The following is a 22592-nucleotide window of genomic DNA, read 5'->3' on the forward strand; positions in this document are numbered from 1 at the left end:
AACCCTTTTGTTTCATGATTTCTTTTTTTTAATTGAAAATTTAAAGAGTATTTTGCTGATGCATTTCTGTCAGAGACTAGTTAAACATGAGCCTGGGGAAAAGAAGATAAACATGCCAAGCAAACCCCTACCAGCCTTGCTCCTGCAGAGAATTGCTCTTTTCCCTCATTTTTTGCTTTTGGAATGGTTCTTCTTCACCTCCAGGTTCCTGTTTAAAACCAGTGTTTATCAAAGCCAACTCAGTTTTGGTGCAGAGACTTTTACATGTTCAGTAGTACATTGGGTACTATGAGTGGAACTTCAGCAGTGTTTTAAACACTTGGAAAAATCTTTAAAAAATAAATGAAATGCTTTGTGTATGGAATTCTGCATAGGATCAGCCCCTTCTCTCAAACTGTGAAAGCTCATTACAGAATGTGAATGTTTATAAAATCTCAACGTGATCTGAAGGAGTCATCGTCTCTAACTGCATGAAAATTGTCAACCAGCTAAATTCATTCATTGAATCAATGATTTGTTTCATTACTGTCAATGGAAATACTCACTGCTTTAGGAACAGCCGTGGATTCACGTTCCAGTGTCTCCATTCCATGTGCCTGTCAGGAGGAGCAGGGCTGCACTCAGTGCTCCAGAGGAAACCCTTCAGCCTGTGCTGCTCCAGTGCCGCTGCCACGTGGGACAGGGGCTTGTGCCAATGTATAGATTTGTGTGTGACAGTTCAAATGCAGCCTGTGCCTGGTTTTTTTTCTTAAAGAAAGCTTACAATCTTTAACTTTTTGAACTAAGATTAGGGTTAGGGGGTTACATACATATATATGCTTTTAATGGATTTTTTTAACCTACTTTTCTCTACTTAAAGGAAAACTGCAGTGCCATCTTCAACTACTTCCTGTAAAATGTGGGAATATTTGTATAGGGTACCAAGAAAAGCCATTAATTGCTGTGAATATGGTTGGTATCATTAATGGAAGGTGCCATTTACTGAGGCTTCTCAGGAGAAAGTTGAGGCTGCTGCTCTCCGGAGGGATGTGGGAAATTTAAATCAGCAGGAGAATGTCGTGGAGGCACCGAATTGCTCCCACCATTTCCATGCCAACCAGCTTGGTTATTTATACCAGCTTCTTTAGCACTTCCTAGAGTTCAGCCTGAACCTCTCTGGTTCCACTGCAGCTTTCCTTGGAGCCATGGCTTCCAGGGAAGCTCAGCTCAAATATGAGTATCTGGAGAAGTCTGGTCACTTTCTTGCTACATGAAATTTCATAGTGCTTATAAAGAAATGTATTTCAAAAGGTAATTTTTTGCAACTGTGCCTTTTTAGATAAATAAAAAAAAATATTTCCAAAATAAACACCTTTGTTTAAAAAACAAAAAAGTCCAGTATTAAAGGTCCAAGTGGAGGTGAATAACAAGACAATCAGACTTGAAATAATGCTGGATGTGCCCTGTATCTACAGCAAACAGGGAAGCATAACAGCAACATCCCCTGCTGACCAGTGACACCCTGCAGTGAGGTAGCAGGGGAGCAGTGTCTGCTGGAGGGGGCAAGGGCAGCAATTCAGAACCACCAATGCTCACTGTTTCCCTATATACTATTAAATCAAAACTTACAAAATTAGACTTCTGCAGAGCACTTCTACTCCTGCTGTTTTGTTCCTGGAGTGAGGTAGCAAAGCAGCTCCTTTTCTGCCCCAAGTACCAGGTGGTGCCTGGAGTGGAGCAGAGCTCTCACCTGCTCAGTCCCCTTGGGGTCAGTCCCAGAGCCCTTCAGGGCTGCTCAAGCCTCACCTGCTCTAGAGGAGGAAGGGAGAAGCAGCAGCAACAGCACCAGGTACAGACGCACACAGAGATTGGGCAGAGCCTCTTTATTCTGCACCAGCTGCTCTCTGAGCACCCACCAGGCTCAGGATGTGTCCATGGTTTGCACGGTCTCATCCACCACCTCGAGCTCCAGGTGTGCCACATTCTCTGTGAGAACAGCAGTTGTTCCTTTTTCACACTTGTACCTACCAACCCTAGTAGAGAAATGGGGGAAAATTAGTCTGGAAGGTGGTACAGAGGAAAACTTGCATTTAAAATTTTAGAACTGATCAGCTTTAGACACTTCCTGTAAGAGTCCAAAGTAAAAAAGCTGTGCTTACTGCAAAATCTATACTGATTGCAATAACTGACAAGAGTTTCAGATAAGCCAGCAACTACAGGAAACTGCTCACAAAAACACTGCCATGTAACTGGAAAGGTTTTTATTTAAATCAGTGGGCTCTCAAAGTGGGGAGGACATTTGTGCTAAAAACCAAAGAACGAACAATTCACTTTTGTTTGCAACTCTAGGATAATGCCACCAATGTATTCACCTCTGTTCAGCTGCTGCTACAGCCGCTCGTTTGTGCTGTTTAGCTGAAAGTTCTAGTTTGGCATTACTGAAAACAGGCCTTGCCAGGCAGAGCAGGGACCCCACAAGAGCTTCAGGCTCACTCACCTGTCCCCCTTCCTGTTGGCCACGTCGTAGGGCCGCAGGAAATCCAGCTTGCTCTTGCTGATGACACAGATGTCGATGTTGCTGCCGGAGCCCAGGTCGTTGTAGATGCCGGCTGCGATGGCGTCTCGCACGAGCTGCTTGGCCTCCTCCTCCTGGGAAGGGTAAAAAGCTGTCACTGCCCCAGTGCTGACTTTTCCAAGGTCTGTGTATCCCTGTGCCTCTGGAGGCCCAGCTTGGAACAATAAATGATACACCAAACCCTCCAATCACCAGTACTGCAGTCAAAATGCTGAGCTTGGTTACATTTGTACCACTTAAGTGAAACAAAAGAGGAACATTTGCTACAGTAATGGATCTAAGACACAGTTACTAGTTACAGGAACCTGAGTGCAACAGTGCCCATATTACACAACAGCAGTCGGGAGCATCTTTTACACAGAAACATTTCAAAGTCATCCAAATATCCATTAGACTTACACCGGATCTGTAAGATGACATTCCCCCCTCAGCAGCACCACATGGCTGGTGCTGCTGTGGAGGCCTCGGGAGCATTATGGGACTGGCAGCCTCTCCAGCAGCACTGGCTCCCTCTGCAGCTCCCGGGCAGGGCTGGGGCTGTTCCAAAGGAGCTGATGGACAAGGTAGCCCTGCTCAGCTCAGGGCCATCAGGAACCATCTGACGTGGCCTCAGCCCCTGCTGTAACCCAGCCTCGGAAGCCAACTTTCCTGATGTATAATTTTAAATTGTGTCAAAGGACAGGTTTTCACTGCCACAGCCCCTCAGCCCAGCCCTGCACCCTTCCCATGGCACCGGCCTTGGAGAGCCCTGCCCAGCAAGGGGACATCCTGGACCCTCAGCTCCACTGAGCCTGTGCCCCTGTCACCTGGTCAAAGGGTCAGAATGCAAGGAAAACAGACTGAGTCCATATAAATATATATATGGACATATGCATACATCGTATACATACACAAATCTTTTCTGTAGCCTAGAAAGTACAAACCACAGAATGTAGACCCCTTCCTTTCTCCCAAGGGTGTGTTACTTACTTGAAAACTAGAGCTGTCTGTTCAAGTACAGAAATAGTAAGGCTGGCACACATCCATGGACACAGAGGTGTGGACTCGTTTTGTCCCCAGGTTGTGCAGCAGTGGCTGCTCAGCTCACCCAGCAGATCCTGCTGGAATGCTGAGGCTCCCAGGCTCCCTCCTCATTGCTTTGCTGCTATTTCACACCTTGGAATAATCTTCTGCCACCAGACACCAAGAACAAGAGATGGGGTCAACGCTGAATTGGATAAATGCAGCTTTTTCCAGTGTGCCTCATTTCCACAGCCTGTCTGTGCCAGGCCCTGCCACGTGACAGCAGCAGGGCCAGGAGCTGCAGCCCCGACCGCAGCTGCTCCAGCCTGAGCGCGGTCAAGGAGCCCAAAATTAGCTCAGCTGCCACCTGCCTGCCCTGGGCCTGCCCTGCACTCCCTGCTGCCCCTCTGGACAGTGGGAATGACAGTACTCCTGTGCCAACAGCCATGGCAGCAGGGCACAGCCTCCACTGAACTATAGAAACAGCAGCAATTCTTACTTCACTCTCAGCTTCACAACTATTACTCTTTATAAAAAATAAATTGAATTACACTTCCTACCAAGCTGACTAGAACAATACAGCCATGCTGCAAAAATAATTCCTGTACCTTTCCTCCAGCGTTTTGGGCAATAAAACCCTGATAAGCAAGTAATTCTTCACTTAACTGACATAAGACTGTCAATAATTTGTTGCAGACAAAGGTTATTTTAGTACTATAGTGAAAGTAAATAAACCAAAGAAGCATGTGTAGGTCTAAGAATAAAGTGGTAGCAAAAGCAGAGTAATTTTAAGCTATATGAGGGTTAGGTGTAAGAAAAACAGCTCAGGTAAACTACCGCAGATAGGTGGAGCTTGTTCCACTCTTCCTTTTAATTTCATCCTTTTAAGTCACTGCAAACCTCACAGACTCCTCTAATTTAAATCTGATTTGTTTTAAAAAATGTACTCTATCACTCCGCTGTTATCAAAATAGTTCAAAAAATACCCAATAAAGTGCAGTTGGAAGAGCTGAGCTGTACCTGCACTGAGGCAGCCACTGCACAGAGAGCCCAGCTCCTTCACTGACACAGTGCAGCTCAGTCTGTGAACGTGGAATAATTGTCATTAGAAAACCTCTGTGCTGCTTCCTGCTCCTCTTCTGACAATTTAAAAAGCTGAACAGAACAGCCACAAGAAAAACCCCAAGTATTCCTTACAGAGATCATGCATGGAGTTCAGCAAGGACTGCTACTTACAGTCACAAAGTAAGGGGTTAGCAGGAAAGTGCTGACACAGTCTCAAGTACAGGGCCCTCAGTGAGTCACTATAATAATTAATCTTACAAAACCCTAAAAGTTCAGAGTATATAAAAGGAACACTTCCTGCTTTATGGTTGCAAAGACCAAGCTAACTGGGAATATCCTCCTCTGGGGCCCCCAGTGCTCCTTAAATGAGATTACAGCCAAGTGATGAAGTGCGTGGCGAGGCAGCGGTGACAAGCAGCACTTTATGGGGCGATCTGTCTGTCCCCATACCAGAGCCCACAATGTGTCCCCTGACTCCAATGTGCAGCTCCATTTACCCGCGCGTGACAAACGGCAGCGCTTGGCGGAGGCGCGGGAGAGCAGCGCCGTAATGGTCAGCACAGCTGAGCCGTGGGACTGAGCTTCATTACACTGACCACAGCACGGCAGGGACTGCCAAAGGCTGCCTGAGGAACAGGGCAGCAGAGGCTAAAATAAATAACTCGGCATGGAAGGCTCATCTGAAACACTGTTTGATAAATTATTTATAACGCAGACAATTGTCTGCATTTAATATTGGTGCTACTGGTAGCATCTTTAAAAGATGATTTATGCGTTGTAATGCCATTAAGCTTTATATGGGCCCACTGCTGGCTATAAAGTCTGCTGAGATTTAGAGAATGAGTTTTAAACTGTCACTGCAACATCATAGTAGATAGAGCCTGTATTAAATCTTTACTTTAAACCTGTTATCTGGAGAGTTGCAGTTTGCAGACACTCAGAGCTGATGGATTGCCTCTCACAGCTGCTGTGCCACGAGTCCCAAACAGCACCACGGAGCAACTTTTACACATTATTCTTGTATATGACTTGGATCAACTTTCTCTTCTAACTTAAGCAATTTCCAAATTTCAAGTGCTACTGAAGGAAAAAAGAGACTTTCCTACAGGAGATGAGGCTACTTCTACATTGTATTAATACTGTCTTCACTAATAACCTGTAAACAAGTTTATCATTATGCTCCAGAAGCAAAGGGAGCAGCTGGAATGGCTTTGTGAACACTATTTCCTCACATTTTTTACCTTCACAAGCAAGTAAAAAAGGAGATGTCTTTTCCAGACTTTAAAACTTTAGAAATTCCTGATTTTTTTTCTCTTACCAAAATAAAATTAATCCCTTCTGCAGTCACCAGGATGCTGTGAGAGATGCAATACATTGCGCAGTTCTCCAAAGCAATTCTTAGAAAGATTTGAAATGCAATGCACAATCAGTACAATATCAACACAAACAAATGTTTTTGTAAGAATAAACAAATGCAAATACTTACCAGAATAGTCTTTTACAATGAGATTTTTTCAAATACTATTATATAAAAAAAGTTGATACTACTTAAAATGAGAATCCCCAAGACTTATGTGGGAAGAGAAGGGAAGAAAAAAATCAGAAGCTTCAGGAAGGACAATGGCAACAAAAAAATAAATCGATAAAGGAGCGTTGGGAATTTGGGGGTAGAAAGCAATACCTCTTGAAGGATATAAGCACCTACAGGAGCATAATTAGAATCTGGAAGAGAATCAGCAGTGTATGGGGAGTGAGGAGCTGGGGTGGAGATCAGTCTGTACCTGGAAGAGATGCTGAAGTCTGCTCTAAGTCCAAAGAGAACAAACCCGAGAAGCAAAGGACTTTCTATTTCTTGTAAGGGAAGGCTGGAAGGCTCCAACAGCCTCCAAGAATAGATTTGATTTGGCTGTCAGGAAAGGGGCTGGCATGTGTCCTTTAAACCACTCAGGTTTAACAAGTCTCCCCCAAAAAAGAGCATTTCCAGTGCTGCCTTAGAATAAGGAATGACACAACTTGTCTCTTTTTACAATTTTTTTAAATTAGACCTATGTGTTTTATGTTTGGATTCATTGTCAGTGAATGTTTATTTTCCTAACCATCTTCTGCTAAGAACTTTCAAATAAACTGCTTAGTAGTCCCTAGTAATTATTCTCAGAGATAACAGTTTTTTCCCGTTCTGAGGAAGCTGCCTGTGAGCGCAGGCTCATCCCCACCCCCTCTCTGATATCATACACCACCAGTATAATAAACCACGTTAATATTTCATACCAGGGTGAAATATGCTGGAGTATCAATTCAACATCTGCTGTCTTTAGGGTACTGGCGTCCCGCAGAGACACTTTCAATTTGTAATTGAGTTCTATACTGAATTAATCAGCAGTTTATCTTTTTTAGTAAAATAATGTCTTCCCCACTAACCTGGATTTACATTAACAATTTATGCCAAATTACCTGCCAAGACAAGAAACTGATATGATTCGGAACTACTATTCAATAACATTAGTTGCTCTGTGTCATTCCCTACACGGGGATTAGTACAATCCATATTTCCGATGGCACAGAATTAAATTACAAGCTCTTCTCACAACTATGGGATTTCTTTTAACACTATTCCCATTCTCTGAACTAAGAATGATTACAAAAACTCATTCAATCCATCACTTAGTAAAGTTCATGGGTTTTTAGGGAACTGATTCTCAAAATGGGAACTGGCTTAACAGCACCAGAGCCGTAAATCCTGCCAGGCTGCAGCTCCTCCTCTGGCCCCTCTGTGCTGCTCTGCAGTAACACACCGACCCTCAGCCACCCAGATATGCAAATCATGCAAAAGACTACAGTTAAAGTTACTTTATGTTACTGCATATAAAAAAATTAATATCAAGCAATAACATGTCTGGCTTCAAATAAAGCAAACCCTGCCCATTGCTTTACCTCTGACAAAAGGATAGAAGGGAATGAAGGTCCATGTTTTATTTGGAAAAGAAGCCTTGGGCCCTCTGGTAATACATCCTTCCTAATACACCAAAATGCTCCATAAAGGCCAGGCTGGCTCCCACCCCCTCCTCCTCCTCCCCACTCCCTCACAGCAATTGCCCTCAGCCCGGCCGGCCCTCGCCGCGGGAGCAGCGCTCGGGCTGCGTGCCATGTGAAATATCTTCCAGTACATTTTGCCTGTGTTCTGCAGTTATGGGAGATATACAAACTGGAACAATTTAAACTGGAACACCTGCTCCTGAGAAATGCATCAAAAATAATTACCTGTCCTCCCCCCTACCCTGTGCAGTGAAATGATCTCTTAACACAGAGCCCTGCTTCTGGCCAGCTTGTCTACATTATTACGGACAAAGTTTAAGTGTTACTTTCATAAAGGTGAAGAAATTGTTGCTCTTTGACATGCAGCAAGGCCCAATTTACACAAAGGTAACATTTATTTCCCTTGATACAGTCTGCAATCAGCAAACTGGAAGGCAGCACTGCTGGCTATCTCTGGGATCTCTGACTGGTGCTGCTGGCTGTGTCCCACTGACTTCAGCACACAAACCAGGCTTTCATTCCTTCAGAAAGCACCCCAAAAAACACCTCTCCTACAATCCCAGCCATGCCAGAGCATACCTAGCTGGCATATTCCAAATCAGCCCAGATTTCCTGTTTAACACTAGTTCCACAAAGGAAATCGATCCACGGCACAGTTCTGTGGAAAGATGATGAAAACAGTACAAACTGTCCAACGTGTCAGGCAGAAACCAGGCTGCCACAGGATAATTGTGATCTAACCTAAGAATAAGAAACAGGTATGATAAGCCTTTATTTTCTGGCTGACTGTATGCACTAAGACCTGATATTTACCCATGGAAATCCCTGTCTCCAGGACACACGAACACAGCTATGTCAGGAAAGCTTAAAACTGCAGTGCCAAAAGCTCTGGCAGCAAGGAGTGAAGATATGCCACTAACAGCCTCAGTTGCTGTCACTGGATAATGAAATACACAGGCACAGAAACACAAAGTCCTGATTTTTGCTCACCAAGTCAGATTTTGTCTCATCTTCCCCCCCCCCCATTTACTTAATTCTGTGTTTGACACCAACAGGGGTTCAAGTATCTCAGGCAGGCTCTCCAGCCTAACTCCCATAGTCTGGCTTGATCTCCATTGTCTGCTGCCAGAGTGGAGCCCACAAACCTCCCAGCAAGTGGTGACCGTCCTGCAGAGTCATTAAAGCGGCGGTGGCAGCTGCGGGATCAGCGCGGCTGCCACACCTGAGCCCAGAGCTGATCACCATCGCTAATGAACCGGGCTCATCTGCAGCCTGTCACTGCTCCCACCCTGTCACACACACACACACACACGGCAGCAGGGCCGGGGAGACAACTAGGGCTGGAGATTAGAGACTTTTGACAGATTCCAAAAATAGCTCAGCATTGTTGTCAGTAGCTAATAAACAAAAATAATTCTACCATATTGAGGGACAGTAGGAAATGTGAGCACAGGAACATTTGAAGGATCTATGTGTCAGCTGCTTAAAAATGGAAGAAAGTTACATGCCTTCATATTTTATAGAATGCCTGATGCATTTTTTTTTTTTACTGAAATTAGAGGTGCGCAGTAAAAGCTGCATTCAGGCTACTTTGCATTTCGATACTGCAAAGATCCCAGAGCACATGGAGCATCCTGAGGAAAGCTCTCTGTTCCTCAGCTACTTCACTTACGGATTAGGGGCTATTCAGAAGCGCCTCAAAAACCACTCCTCCCAAACCTGCCCACCAAACTGCTCACCAGATGGCTCCCAGCCCATGCAGGTCCCACCCAAACAGGTGAGCCAAAGCCCCAGCTGCAGAGGCGGGGGGGGTCACTGAAGCACACCAGGGGACAGAAAGCTCCAGGTTTTGGGACAGCACAGCTGCTGCAGCACCGAGAGGTCTGTGCTCCATGTGGAACACACTCAGAACAGTCCTCTCTTATTCATCTTTCTTACCCTCCAGGGTATTTTTGTGTTTATTCAGTACTGCTTGATTTCCTGCCACACTTAAGAAATGGTACAATAAATGACTGTAAGTATAATCTCACACCTTTGTGGTGATCTATCCTAGAAATAATTATTAAGTATCTGCCAGACTGTCTCTTATCTCCTGAGTTCCACCTGTTCTGCTCCCAGCTTACTACTCCAAGATTTACTTTCTTTTCTTTGCAAAAGTTCTGTTTTCTGTAACTTCTGATTCTCTTCCTTTTGGACCCTCTTTTTATTAAACCTGGCTATTTTAATGAAATACAGAAAAGAAATGAAGTTACAAGCAGCCTTTCCTTGCTTAAACAAGAAGTCTACAACGTAGCCCCACTGAGCATCAAGTAATTCTACAGACAAAATGCCTCTACTTTTCAAACACCAGAAATCAAATACCAGAAGAAAATATATCCCCCTCCCCATCTCCTGAGGAATTCAACCACCACAGGATAGATAAATGCAGAATTCCAGCATTTAATACTGTAGACATTTTTCTTCCCAGCTCACAATGCTTTCCATATCCACTGACTCAAAGTATTTCTTTGCTATTGTTTAACACCAGAAGGCACAAATGCATTTACAAAATGACTGTAAGGTTTAAAACCAGTGGCGACTCTATTGCAAGAAAAACTGGCTCTAAAGAAAGATCTAAGCTCAAAACACTCCATTAGATGTGCTGCTCTTCCACTTACATTTTTTAAAGCAGATCTATAGCTGCCCACATGACAGATTAATATTGTTCCACAGTAGTTAGGTGCTTGGCATTACATTTTTGAAGCATCTAGAGGCCTTCAGGGCTGAAAGTGTTCCCATCCTCAGCGATCTATAATGGTTCCTCTAGAGGCCAGCACTCCTTCCCCACAAACCCTGCCTCCATAAATCAGCCTGCACAAGTGGCACTTGGGGACGTCACCATCCATCTCCAGAGCTGCCCTGAAGGACGGTGGGTAAAGATCCTCTCCCAGCTCTGCAGCCAGGGAAAGGACCATCACAGCTGGCACTGACAAAGCATGTGCTACTTAAATCCGAACACACTAAGTCTATGGAAAAAAACACATCCTGCTGGTGTTAGCATGCCTCAGGCACTGGGAGAAGCTTCAGCAACTCATCTTCAAAAGGCAGAGAGCCAGGGCTCTAGAAACCTGCAAAAATTGGCTAAGCCTGCAGTCTTTTTTTATTTTATTATTTTTTTATTTTTTTTAGTTTAGCATCTTCAAAGTCTACGATTCTAACTGTAGGGCACAGCAGCTGCCACTGCAGATTTGATCCTCTCAGCTTTTGGCAGCTCTCAACTTGAAATTCTAGCAAAAGAATTTTTCAAGTTGCTATTATTGCCTGTCATGGATTTATAAATATTGTGCACTATCTGCTGTGGCATGGCTCTCCTGGGACACCAGTGCATGCCAAAAGCATAACAGAATGAAAAACAGTTCCTATTCTTCAAATAAATGCTAATTTTTTTTAACTGTGCTCACACGATGCGTTTGGTGATCAGCTTCAATAGTACAGAATATATATCAGAGGCAAAAAAGCTGATTGTCTTTTCCAGTAGTATTCAGCTGCTACTTTCATTAAGCTTGTTTAATTACATTCCAGATGCTAATTTGCAAGTTGATACCAGAGGGTGCAGGACAGTTTGCCTTTGAATCATTTTTCTGTGATGTGATGGTCTTGAAGCACACCACTACCCTCCAGTAGCCCTAGCAAGCTATTCTGACAATTAGTGCAAAAGAAAGGAGCATTGATCTTGACAGAAAAATAATAATTTTCTAGCAATTTTATTAAATGAATCTCCAACAATTTTATCTTCATTGCCATTTTGTAGCCAGTTTTATGTAAAATGTACACAGCATATTTCAGATTTAATTTGGATTAATTTCAATGGAAGTATTTGTTATTTCATTAATTTATTGAAAAAAAAATCCCACATCTGACTTAGAATGTAAATACAAACTCACAGCCATAACAGAATATGAGGAAGCGTTTAAGAGTACCATTGAACTTTATCACATGAAACTTTGGTTAATACAATTCCTGAACTGTTATTAGATAACAGATTATCCAGGAAAACCAAAGGAAGGGTTAAGGTGCATGCAAGTCTCAAAAATCTAAATATCTATTTCAACAAATTGAAAGGCTGCATTTCTACATGCTTGTTATAAGTGACTATCTGCTGCCACTTATGGTCGTGTGTGAAGACAGTTTAATGAGGATGACCTTTCTAAATAGGAAAATTTAGAGATTTACCAGTTTTTGGTGCCTTTTTCGGTTGCTCTTACACAAGAGATGATTAAAAATCTAAGCTTGAAAGCTAGCTGAGAATAAATGAAAACTTTAGTTCCACAGCACAGCTCTTTGCCATTTGTATCTTGGAAAGAGGACTATTGTGCTGGAGCTGCTGCTTCCAGGGATTTGCAGTCATGTTTTCAGTGGATGGCACACATGCCAAGTGCACAGTCACACAGGAGGCTGGAAAAGGAGACTCTCATTCTTACAGCAGCACGAGGGGAGAGGGAAAAACAGAGTCTTCCTCTCTCTCTCTCGTGGCTCTATCAGCCATCTGGTGTGAGGATCCTTCCCAGAGACACTTGGGAGCCCATTAAACATATTCCAGTATTTCTGATAACAATTGTAAATAGTATTACTTGAGGCCAGAAGTCCAGCCTCTTCAGATGCTGCCCAAATCACATCAATCCTGATCCCACTGTGTGTCCCTAACTTTGCACACCTACAACTCTTGCTTAGGTACTGACAGGAGAGGGGCCAGGGATAACTGGAAAACTGCTTTTTACTAATGCTGAAGCAATTAACTAATAGCAAACTTCTCAAAACAAGGTGGGGCAGCTGACTGCTTTTTTAAAAATCTGCTGGAATTGCACACTGTGATTTGTCAGGAGATGTACCAAGGTACAAGAGATCATCTCACATTTTAAACTTCATTTACCAGCTTTGTAGAGAAGAACAGTGGATTTAGAGGACTATCACCTGAAACCACAGTGCACTTCTGGGGGAGGAAATGACCCACAGCAGCTGCATTACAAAAATGAGGAGCATCTGAAGACTTTTAGTTGCATTCTCTTTTCAAGACTGAGAGAGAAGGACAGAGGGACAGAAAAACAAAAATGTTGACGGTGCAGGGGCTGGTAAATTGCTGAAGTAAACTATAACCATTAAGCTGTATGTTTTTAAAGCCTTCACCTACATTCAAGCCACACATTTTCCCATACATAAATACAGATTTTGCAAATTTATTTATTTTACCCATCCATTTTTACAGCTTTGCAGAAAGCTGACATTAGTACATTTTAAGTACAGTAAAACTAGAGCATATTTACCTTTTTTAGAGTTTCAAACCTCCTAAATTCTTGTGATGATAAGGACTGCTGAAAGAAGAAAGACTGAGGTTTTGAAAACCCAGGACTTACCTCCATGTCGGGTTTGTATTTATCCTCAAACACTGCCATGGCTGCGAGCGATCCAGAACCTGTGGTGACAGCACCAGGACACCCCGTCAGCCAGTGCATTTAGGTATGGCAATTTTTAGAGAAAAATACAGTACATCTCATCAGCACAAACCAAACCAAGCCCACCATAGCTTCCTCTGCACTGTACAGTGTCTACACTGAGTCAGAACCCGATTTAATCCTGGGGGTACAGCTTTGGGCACAGACTCAGCACAGGCCCATCCTGACAGCCTTCTTGATCGTCCTGAACATAAGGTACAAAAATGGGGTTAGAAACAGAGAGTTAGGGGAATGCCACATCCCTCCTGCCCCATGTCCGTGCCTGCCCCTCTTAGATAGGTGCTGGAGAGAAGAGATGACTCCAAGCCTGGGGATGAGCAGCCCAGCAGTGGGAACAGGGCAGGGGGCTGCTGCCACCAGCAGATTTCCCCTGTAGTTAAACAGTTAATTGTGCTCCTGCTCTGTGCCATTATTTTTACAATAATGAGCAATAACAGCTGAACAAAGTGCCAGAGACAAAGCCACGAGTTTCCTTTCCAGAAAGAACGAAGTACAAGTGCAGTGATGGAACAGGAGCCATCTCTGCCCAAAGCACTGTGACTGCAGGGTTATAAATGTGCTTTTTGCCACATTTATACACAAAAAGCAGGATGGTACTATTTGAAACTGTAAACTTGCTTTGTTCAGAAAGAGTGAGCCTTCAGGAAGATTTTCTTGTCTGTCGGTGGCCCTACCCATTTTTCAGAGAGCACTACTTTTGGGGAGGGAATAAAGTTACCTGCAATTTTTTACTCCAATTAGAAGATTTTTTGGCATTTATTACTTTTTAACTTGTTTTGCATAGTGCTATCTGTTTAGCTGGGTCACAGAGAAAGCCATATTTCCTATTTAAAATGATTTGTGTATATCGCTTGACCACCTCAATGGTTTAGTGAAAGCAAAAGGCAGCGATTAAACAGTTTCAAATGAGGTGTCCTGCTGATTTTATCAAGTCTGCTGAATGTATAATGAAAAAGGAGAAGCTGACAGTGACACTGTTGAGAAAATACAGACTACCTTAGCTGAACCATTTAAGGAGGTCCAATTATAGATCAAATTTAAAGGGTTGAAACAGCAGATTTACAGACACAAATCAATGAACATGGTAATCCTGATGAATATGACAGATATTCCTGTTACAGAATATTGCTGTGGTTGAGGATCATTACCTTTACAGTACCAAATACATCACATCTAAAAGCAGTAGGACACTCTAAGTATGCACTTGTATTGCAGGCAATGACTATTCATTTACACCTTGGAGCAATACAGAACTCCATTTTTTAAATGCTGAAACTGAGAATAAAGAAGATTTTTACGCAACTAATAGCAAAACTGAACTGCTGATGCAAACAGCTGATATCACAGAACAAATCACAAATAAAAGGAATTTTACTGACCCTTCAAACAAGGTCAAAATAAAGCATGTGCCAAAACAAATAAAGGAACCCAAACAATAATATAATAATTCTTCCGGAATCATATAGGAATATTTCTAACAAGAGGGGAAAAAAAATCTGGGCTATAGTCTCAAACCAAGCCTACATTCTTGCTATTCCCAAATGAAGGTTGACCATGAGCTGAGTGAGAAGCCTCAAAGCTGAAAAACAACTTTAATCTTGGGGAAAGGTTCACAAAATCAGATTAAAAAGACTAGAAAAAGTGCAAAACAAAGAAAGTATAAAATGTAATATCTGACCAAAATTACTACATTAGCTATTTAGTTGGGGAAAAGTGATCTTAATTTCTTAAAACTTCTAGTGACAAATAAAAATGTATCGATAACACAATTGCATACATGGATCACGCTGAATTCCTCCAGCTCCTTTTAAGAAGTTGTTCCCAAAAGAACTATGGGCAGGAAATCAGTAACTTAAGGACAAAAAACAGAAAAAGGAAAAAGACAGGGGGAATTTTATGTTACAGTACATGAAATCCTTTATACATAAAGAATTACACTTAATTATTTATCTCACTATGTTACCGAGACACAAATAAATGCCAAATCTACAATCAACCTTAAATAAATAAATCCAGACAATCTTATAATGTAAATTTTCAAAGGGTTGTTTAAAGTCTTAACTTAATTAAACCTACATATAGACATTTACATCTGAAAACCAAGAGCCTAAGGAGGCTCTAGCAGAACAGGAAGCTGGAAAAGCTGAATAGACTCGCTTCATTTCTTCTCTAGTGCTCACAAATACTAAACAACCTTACATTTAAAATTTCCCTTAGCAAAAGCCTCCCAGCACAGCTGAGCATTCTCTGAAAGAACAGAATTTCCTGATCTTAAATAGCACAATGAAAATTCTTTACTCTTCCTTGCACCAGATGTAAGCCCCATGTTTTCAGAAACACCAGTCAATGCACACATCTGAGCGTCTCCATCAAAACAAGGCATGTTTGACAACAGCACCAGGAGCTGCTGTGGGAACCCCTCCTGGCATGCAGACATCATCCCCTGGAGCACAGAGCTGAGCAAAGCCCACCTGCACTGCTGGACTGGCCTGGACACGCAGCCACAGACAGCTGTGGTGGGAGCTTCCCTTCCCCACTGCACCCACCTCCCTGTCCTGTCCCTGTCCCTGTCCCACCCCACTGCACCCACCTCCCTGTCCCACCCCTGGCCTTCCAAACAGCCCCACAATGTTCCATCCACTCCAGCTGCCTCCTGAAAGCTGCATTGTGACAGGAGAGTGGGCAATAAAACTGGGAACTTAAATAAACACTGCAAGCACGGTTTTCTTATTGCAGCTCCTATAAAAACCCAGAAAACTTGGATATTAAGGGTCTATGGAGAACTTGTTTGTGTGTGGGGAAACAGCTGCTCTCTTGTCCGTGCACTCAGTGCCCACCAATAACTCATTTTTAACAAGCATGCTTTGCCTTTATGCAGAAACAAGCTTCACAATTCCCAAACATAAAGTCTGGAGAAAGATAAAATCCAAACACAGCAAAACACCATCCATTAACTTGGGATGGATTCCCCACCTCATACACACAGTAACGGATTTGAGTCACTACCAGTTCAGATTCGGCAGCAGTTCAACCTCAAATCCATTAAAACCTCCAGGAAGGCCATGTGATAATGTGTCATAAGCATAATTAGCAAAGTCAAATTTTATTTGTATTATATAGCATTCAGGAAGAACCCCCTTCAGATCTTTAAAACCCACTATCTGCTAAGAATGCTTACAGTTAACATCAAGTAAAAAATGCCATCTCAATTCCAAAGAATTTACTTTGCATATATTTTCAGTAAGCTACACTTCAGAACCATATATTCAGGAAAAATTAATCTAATATCTACATACATAAAAATACTGAATGCAAACAAATTCTACAGAACTACAGAAGCTGAACTACTCTGAGGCAAATGCTTTTCAGTATGAACCAGGTAAGTTATGAAACAATAAGAGAATTTACTGTTCTCTTCTTTAAGTAACACTGGCCATTTCCTGATTTTTCCCAACCAAGGTGTTAAATTTTCTGCATGCAACTCTAATAAACTGACTTTAAAAATACCCTCTGGTCTTCAATCAAGCGGTTGTATCACTTCAGTATTGATTTTAAGTGAAAGACACTTATTGATACATAGCAAAAAAGTGCAGCTCACAGTAATTTTCACGGTGAATTAAAACTGCAGGAGCTTTTCTAAAGCAGATGCACTGGATCTTTTCAGCAGAACCTTCACTGAAAAGAAGTTCTCATTGCCAGGTACAGTCCATCTCCTCACCCAAGGACCTGTTTGCTGCCACACCAGAGGATGTGCAGAGCTTGGAGAGCAACATTTAGCACTTCCTCATCCATCACTGCCAAGGCTCCCTGACAGGGCATTTATTCACACGCACTCATTGTTATTCAATTTGCTGCTCATCCCAGGTAAGAATTCTGTGATCTCGGCAGCCCCTTGGACTGGGATCATTTTTCAGCGTGGCTCCTGGCTGGGGGCTGGCTCCCAGCAGTGGGAGTTCTTGCTCTGCAGCACGACACTGCCACTGCAATGAAGAGCTGATTTATGAATATGAAGCACCACTGGCACCAGGGGAGCAGCTCCGGCCACCAGAGACTCCTGAGCAGTCCGTCTGCTTCCGAAAGCCAAACTGCACACTTCAAGTGCTTTAATTTTATGCATGCATTTCATTATAAGCCTTGGCCAGAAGCTTTCCTAGACAAGCCAAGCAATCAGACAATCTTGCATCGTTTGCTGAAATCCAATTTTGTCCTTTGTCAGCATAAACAGTTTAATTTGATGTTCTCACTCCTGAGTAAGCACTGTGTACCTTTTAAATCTCTCCTGCAAGGCAGGACACCACTGTCCATCCAGACAGACCAGCACACCAAAATAAAATTCAACTTCTCAACCACCTTTCCTATTTAGTTTCCAGAACTTAATTGGCCAAACACATCTCCTGATTTAATAAACCGCCTTTTGAACATTTGGGATAAAACAGCCCAAAAAACAATAGATTAATCTAAGTAAGACTGAAATACATTTCCAACTGTTATCTTAAATTTGACTTGTCACAGTTATTCTGCTGTTTTGATTCTATCTTTCACCTATATGCATTACCTAATTTTTTACTAAAACAGATCCTGGTCACTGGAGGAAGTGTCAGTGCACCGGGGGGGGAAGGTGAAGGACCCTGATGCTGAGAAGGGCTTTGTCTGACAGCGTATCCAAAAAGAACATGTGGGCACTACGCACACCTGGCACTGCCTGCAGCAAACCAAAGTTTAGGCTACATGGAACTTAACCCTCTGATATTCTACTTCCCCCTCGTTTGAACTTAAGTCTGCTACCGTGCTACTTTTGTGGAGGGAAAGAGGAGCTGCTAGCATTTCCCAACAGGCCGCGTTTTAAACCTTTTAAAACTGAGGCAGGAAAGGCAGCATGTGCGGAGAGCAGAGGGGCTCCCGCGGCCCCGCTCGGCCCCGCAGAGCCCCCAGCCCTCAGAGCCCCCCGGTGACGTCACGCGGCCGGCCCGCCGTGCCCGGCCCGCCGGCGCCACCCAGCGGCAGCGCCGCCGCAGCGCCCGGCGCGGCCCCGCTCACTGCGGGCCGTAATCAGCCCGGCCTCGCTGCACCGCTACCCGCCAAAACGGGAACCTCCGCCGCCTCCCGAGCAGGTGTTCTAGCCAAAGATGCCGGCCAGAAACAGAAAATATTAATGTGTATTTTTCCCACCACAGAAGCAGCTCAAAAGCTGCACCAGGCACAGGCTGATTAACTAATCTGACACACTTCATTTTCAGATCAGTCCTCTGATACATTTATTTGAACTTTCCCTTACACTTCCATGGCGCTACCAAACGTAAGCTTCCTTTTAAGATAACCCAAGTCTTCCAAACAATACACAAGTTCCCCAAGTGAAATTTGTACGAAACACAAGTTGGGACAATCTGCAAATCAAGTTTCTGAGGATTTTTTTTTTCTTTCAGCAAGATTTTGGGAATCCCACAATTCTTATGCTTTAAGGTGTGGAACACACAGAGCAAAGTTCCCTATATCAGTTTCCTGGCAGCTGAGCTTTATCCCAGCCCACGTCTGTGGGGAAACAGAACAGTGCACCTGCCTTATAAATCCAGGTCCAAGTTTATCTTTGTGGTCTGATGCCCAGCCAGGCTCTAACTGAAAGCCCTTCACACCTGCAAACCAAGACGCAATGTGAAGCATTCCCGCGGCCTGGCCCCGGGAGCAGCACTCACCCATGGTGACGTAGGGCAGCTTGTCGGTGGATCCGTGGGGGTGGATGCTGTACAGGTGGGGGCCCGTCACGTCCACTCCCCCCAGCACCAGCGCGGCCCCGATGTAGCCCTGGTACCTGGGAGAACGTTTGGCTGTGAGTCTGGGGCTGTTCCACACCATACAGGGCCTTGTGAACTGCTCCCCAGCTAGCAGGTACAGCTCTGCACTCAACAGGCTGCTTTCACCAGCTGGCCTCCAATAAAGTAAGAAATGTACTAAAATATGGATTATTTCAGGGTCCAGCAGACTTTCTGGGGCAGTGATTCTACTGCAAATCACTCCCAGCTTTATAAGCTTGCACATTACTCTGTTACTGGACCAGCCTTCTCACCACAAGGATACACAGCAGTTTTCATGGGTGTGATTATGTATTAAACTAATACCCTTCTATTCTTGTTGTGTGATTGGTACACATCATAGCGTATTGGTACATACAATTCTGTAAAACACCACAGACCCCATTCCTCTTCCATCTCAGTTAACAAGCCCATGAAGCAAAGAGCAATTATGAAATCTTTCCTGAAGTTATGCAGGTCAAGCAGGCTGAGACAGGACACTCCTAAGCATTATTTGGTGGTTTTACCAGCACGGGTAATAAACAAAACCCCCCCAGTTACCTGAACAGCATCTGCTTGAGCATTCTATTGGCAGTGACCACTCGTGGGAGCCGGCCCGTGGACAGGGAGTGCAGCTCCAGGTTGGAGGAGATCAGCTGAGTTGTCATCTCAGTGTCTGCAGCTGTGCCTGCACCACAGCAGCTGAGGAACGTGATCAGCAAGTGAGGAAAAGGAGACAGAAACCTCCACAAAGAGAAAATGTGGAAATAGAATACCACGAACCCCCAAGCCTTGCTAATAAAATATTATTTTGAAACAAAGCTTAGCATTAACTCTTAGCAAAGAACACCGCTAAAAGCCCCAATACCAACAATATGCAATAACATACCCAATAAACAATTTACTACCCAATAAAGCATTGTAACACTTACTAGATATTAGGGGAAATGAAGTGTATTTTCGAACAGTTCTTGTCAGCAACAACCATCCCCTCAGTCGCTCTCGTATCTGCTCCAAGGACGACCCCATCCTGCAGGAAGGCAGAATTATTCCCAAGGCCGCGACCCCATCAGGGACGCCGCCGGGGGCAGCTCGGGGGCCGGGATGGGGCCGGGCACGCCGGGGCTGACTCAGCAGCGCGGAGCCTCCACCGCGGGCCCGGCTCGCCCGCTCACCTTGAAGATGACGCCAGCGATAGTGGTGCCGGTCTTGCGCGGCGCGGGCACCCTCAGGCCCCTCTGGGCGAGCTCGGCCTCCAGGAGCGAGTTCCTGCAACACAGCGGGCCGGTGGGGCCGGGCGGAACGCTGCCCCCGCCGCCGCCCGGCCCGGCGGCCCCTGCGCTCCCCCCAGCCCCGTGCCGCTCCCCCCGGGCCCGTGCCGCTCCCCCCGGCCTTACCGAGCGCAGTTGTCGAAGCTGAAGCCGCCGGCGGGCGCACGAAGCACGGACACGGCCGCCATGTTCCCCCGGGCACTGAGGGGGGGCGCGCGAGCGCTTCCGGGGCAGCGAAATGGCGGCGGGGCCTCGCGCTGAGGGGCGGGGCCTGGCGGGGCGGGGCGGGGCCGGGCGGGGCGGGGCCGGGCGGGGCGGCCGCAGGGGGGCGCTGCGGGGCCCGGCCCGAGCGTTGGGTTCCGCCCGTGCGAATTGCGTGAAACGGACCCGAAACGGACCCGAAACGGACCCAAAACTCACCCGAAACCGACCCCAAGCCGACCCCAAAGCGACGTGCTGGCAATGGAATGGTTATGTGGCAAAACAAAACAAAACAAACCCAAACAAAAAAAGATTTTCAAAGTTGCAGGAGCCCTGCTGTATGTCGCTAAAATTAGTGTAGTGCTTTCTGAGTAAACTACGTCCAGCCTCCAGTTTAACTTTTCCTGCAGTGCCCCGAACCATGAAAGGAATGCATCCACAGAGAGCAGAACTTCTGGAACATCTGCAGAAAGGATGTTCTTTAAAGCAAGGCAGAGAGTGAGATTTTTCCAAAGTTCCCATATAGTTGCTTTGTATATATTATAAGTGCCTGAAATTAAAAACATTATTGATTTAAAAAATTAAGTGCCATTTGTTCCAAACATTAAATATTAATTACTTGACACCCCCTCTCCTACAGGGAAATAAACCCAGGGTCCCCTGTGTCCAACCTGACCTGCATGTCTGCACTGTCCCTCCTAATTATTGAAATTAGCTGTTCTCCATCAGGGTGTTCTTCAGATGAACAACAAAAACAGGATGGGTGGACAAAGCTACTGAGCAATGTCTACTTTTTCCTCCGATGCTCAAAAATACTTGCCAGTGGGAGAGAACAAACATGGGGAAGATCCAAACACCAGCCTCTCTCTTGGTTGTGCCAGACTTTCAGAAAAAAGCCACCAGACCAGGCAAGACCATCCTTGAAGTAAACACCCAGAGAACCTGCACTCTGCACGTTCTTCTCCCCTTCTTTCAGCCCTTGGGAAACTGAAATCCCACGTTCTTGTGCATCAGTAAAGCTGGGAAAGTGTCTGAGACAGAATATCCTGCTGCCAGATGCTCTTTTTTCATTCTAACACAGTTGTTTTTCTCTTCACTTGATAAAGTTAAAATAAACAGTCTCTGGGGTGAATTACAGGCATCAAAATTGGATTGGCATGTAAACCGTGGAGCAGTTGGTGGTGGGGAGTCTGGGGAAAAGGAAACAGCCAGTTTTAGCTAGAGGGGACAACAGCTTTATTTCCCTTTTGGTCCTTGACAACTAAGCAGATGTCCTACAATTATTGTTTTACCTTCCAGAAACAGAGTGCCTTCTCCCCCCTCCCAGGTGCGCAGGACTGGCCCTCTGCAGACGTGCAGGTGCCTCTCCTCCCTGTGCAGAGCCACCTTGGTGCACCACCAGCTCCAGCTCCATCCATCGCTGGGAAACGCCTGGCTGCGGGTCAGACACAGCCCTGTCTGCCCTCAGCTCCCTGGGGTGCCCATTTCCAGTGCCATTAGTGGAGATACAGCTGATGGGCTAAGGGATGAACTCTTCCCTGGTCATCTGCCGTGGGTTTTGCCACACCTGCTGTGTTTATGTGTTTATACACAGCAATGCTGGGGTGCACTGCAGACACAGTGGCCTCGAGAGCCCTCAGGTGTCCCTGAGCCCAGTGCTGCGTGACAGGAGGCGTCCCTGGGCACCCACTGTGCAGGGCTGGAGGATGGTGCTGTTCTGACGAGCTGGGGAAGTCAAAAAGTCCAAAAGAAGAATAAACACTGGGGAGGAGAGTGCCGGGTTCAGTTAATTGTCAAAGCTCTGGTCCCAGCTCTAAAGGAGTGCTTGCTGTACATCTGGGAGCACCTCAGAGGGCTGCACACCTCAGAGCTCACCTCACCTTGCTACAATGAACCGCACTCAAGCCTGAAAAACACAAACTTTCCTCTTTATTTTTTTTTTAAGCAGTCCTGAAATCTGCTTCGAGCCTTAACCAAGCTGCAATCCAGGTCTGTCATCCTACAAGACATCTGACAGGGAAGTTAAATAGCACTCCAGACACGTTTTTTAAAACTTGCTTGGGATGGGAGGAATGTTTGGTGCCATCTCAGCAGGTGGGCACAGGAGCTGAGCTCTGTCTTCACTGCGTGTGCCATGTGCAAACTCCCAGGTATTTTGGTGTCTGCACTGACACCTGCCTGCTTTCCCAGT

General features: G+C 44.9%; 1 protein-coding gene across 1 annotated transcript; it reads right to left on the bottom strand.

Annotated features, from left to right (window-relative positions):
- Positions 1-1847: 1847 nt before the first annotated feature.
- On the bottom strand, positions 1848-20441 carry PSMB7 (proteasome 20S subunit beta 7). The gene is made up of 8 exons (XM_084219572.1): positions 20327-20441; positions 20105-20198; positions 19862-19959; positions 19491-19631; positions 18834-18949; positions 13045-13103; positions 2477-2628; positions 1848-2012 (listed from the first exon to the last, which is right to left on the bottom strand). Exons 1-8 carry the CDS (start codon positions 20386-20388, stop codon positions 1901-1903), a joined length of 834 nt encoding a protein of 277 aa, XP_084075698.1. The 5' UTR covers positions 20389-20441; the 3' UTR covers positions 1848-1900.
- Positions 20442-22592: the final 2151 nt, after the last annotated feature.

This window comes from Fringilla coelebs, assembly GCF_963513975.1.
Source record: "Fringilla coelebs genome assembly, chromosome: 21".
In the NCBI taxonomy this organism is placed as follows: Eukaryota; Metazoa; Chordata; class Aves; order Passeriformes; family Fringillidae; genus Fringilla; species Fringilla coelebs.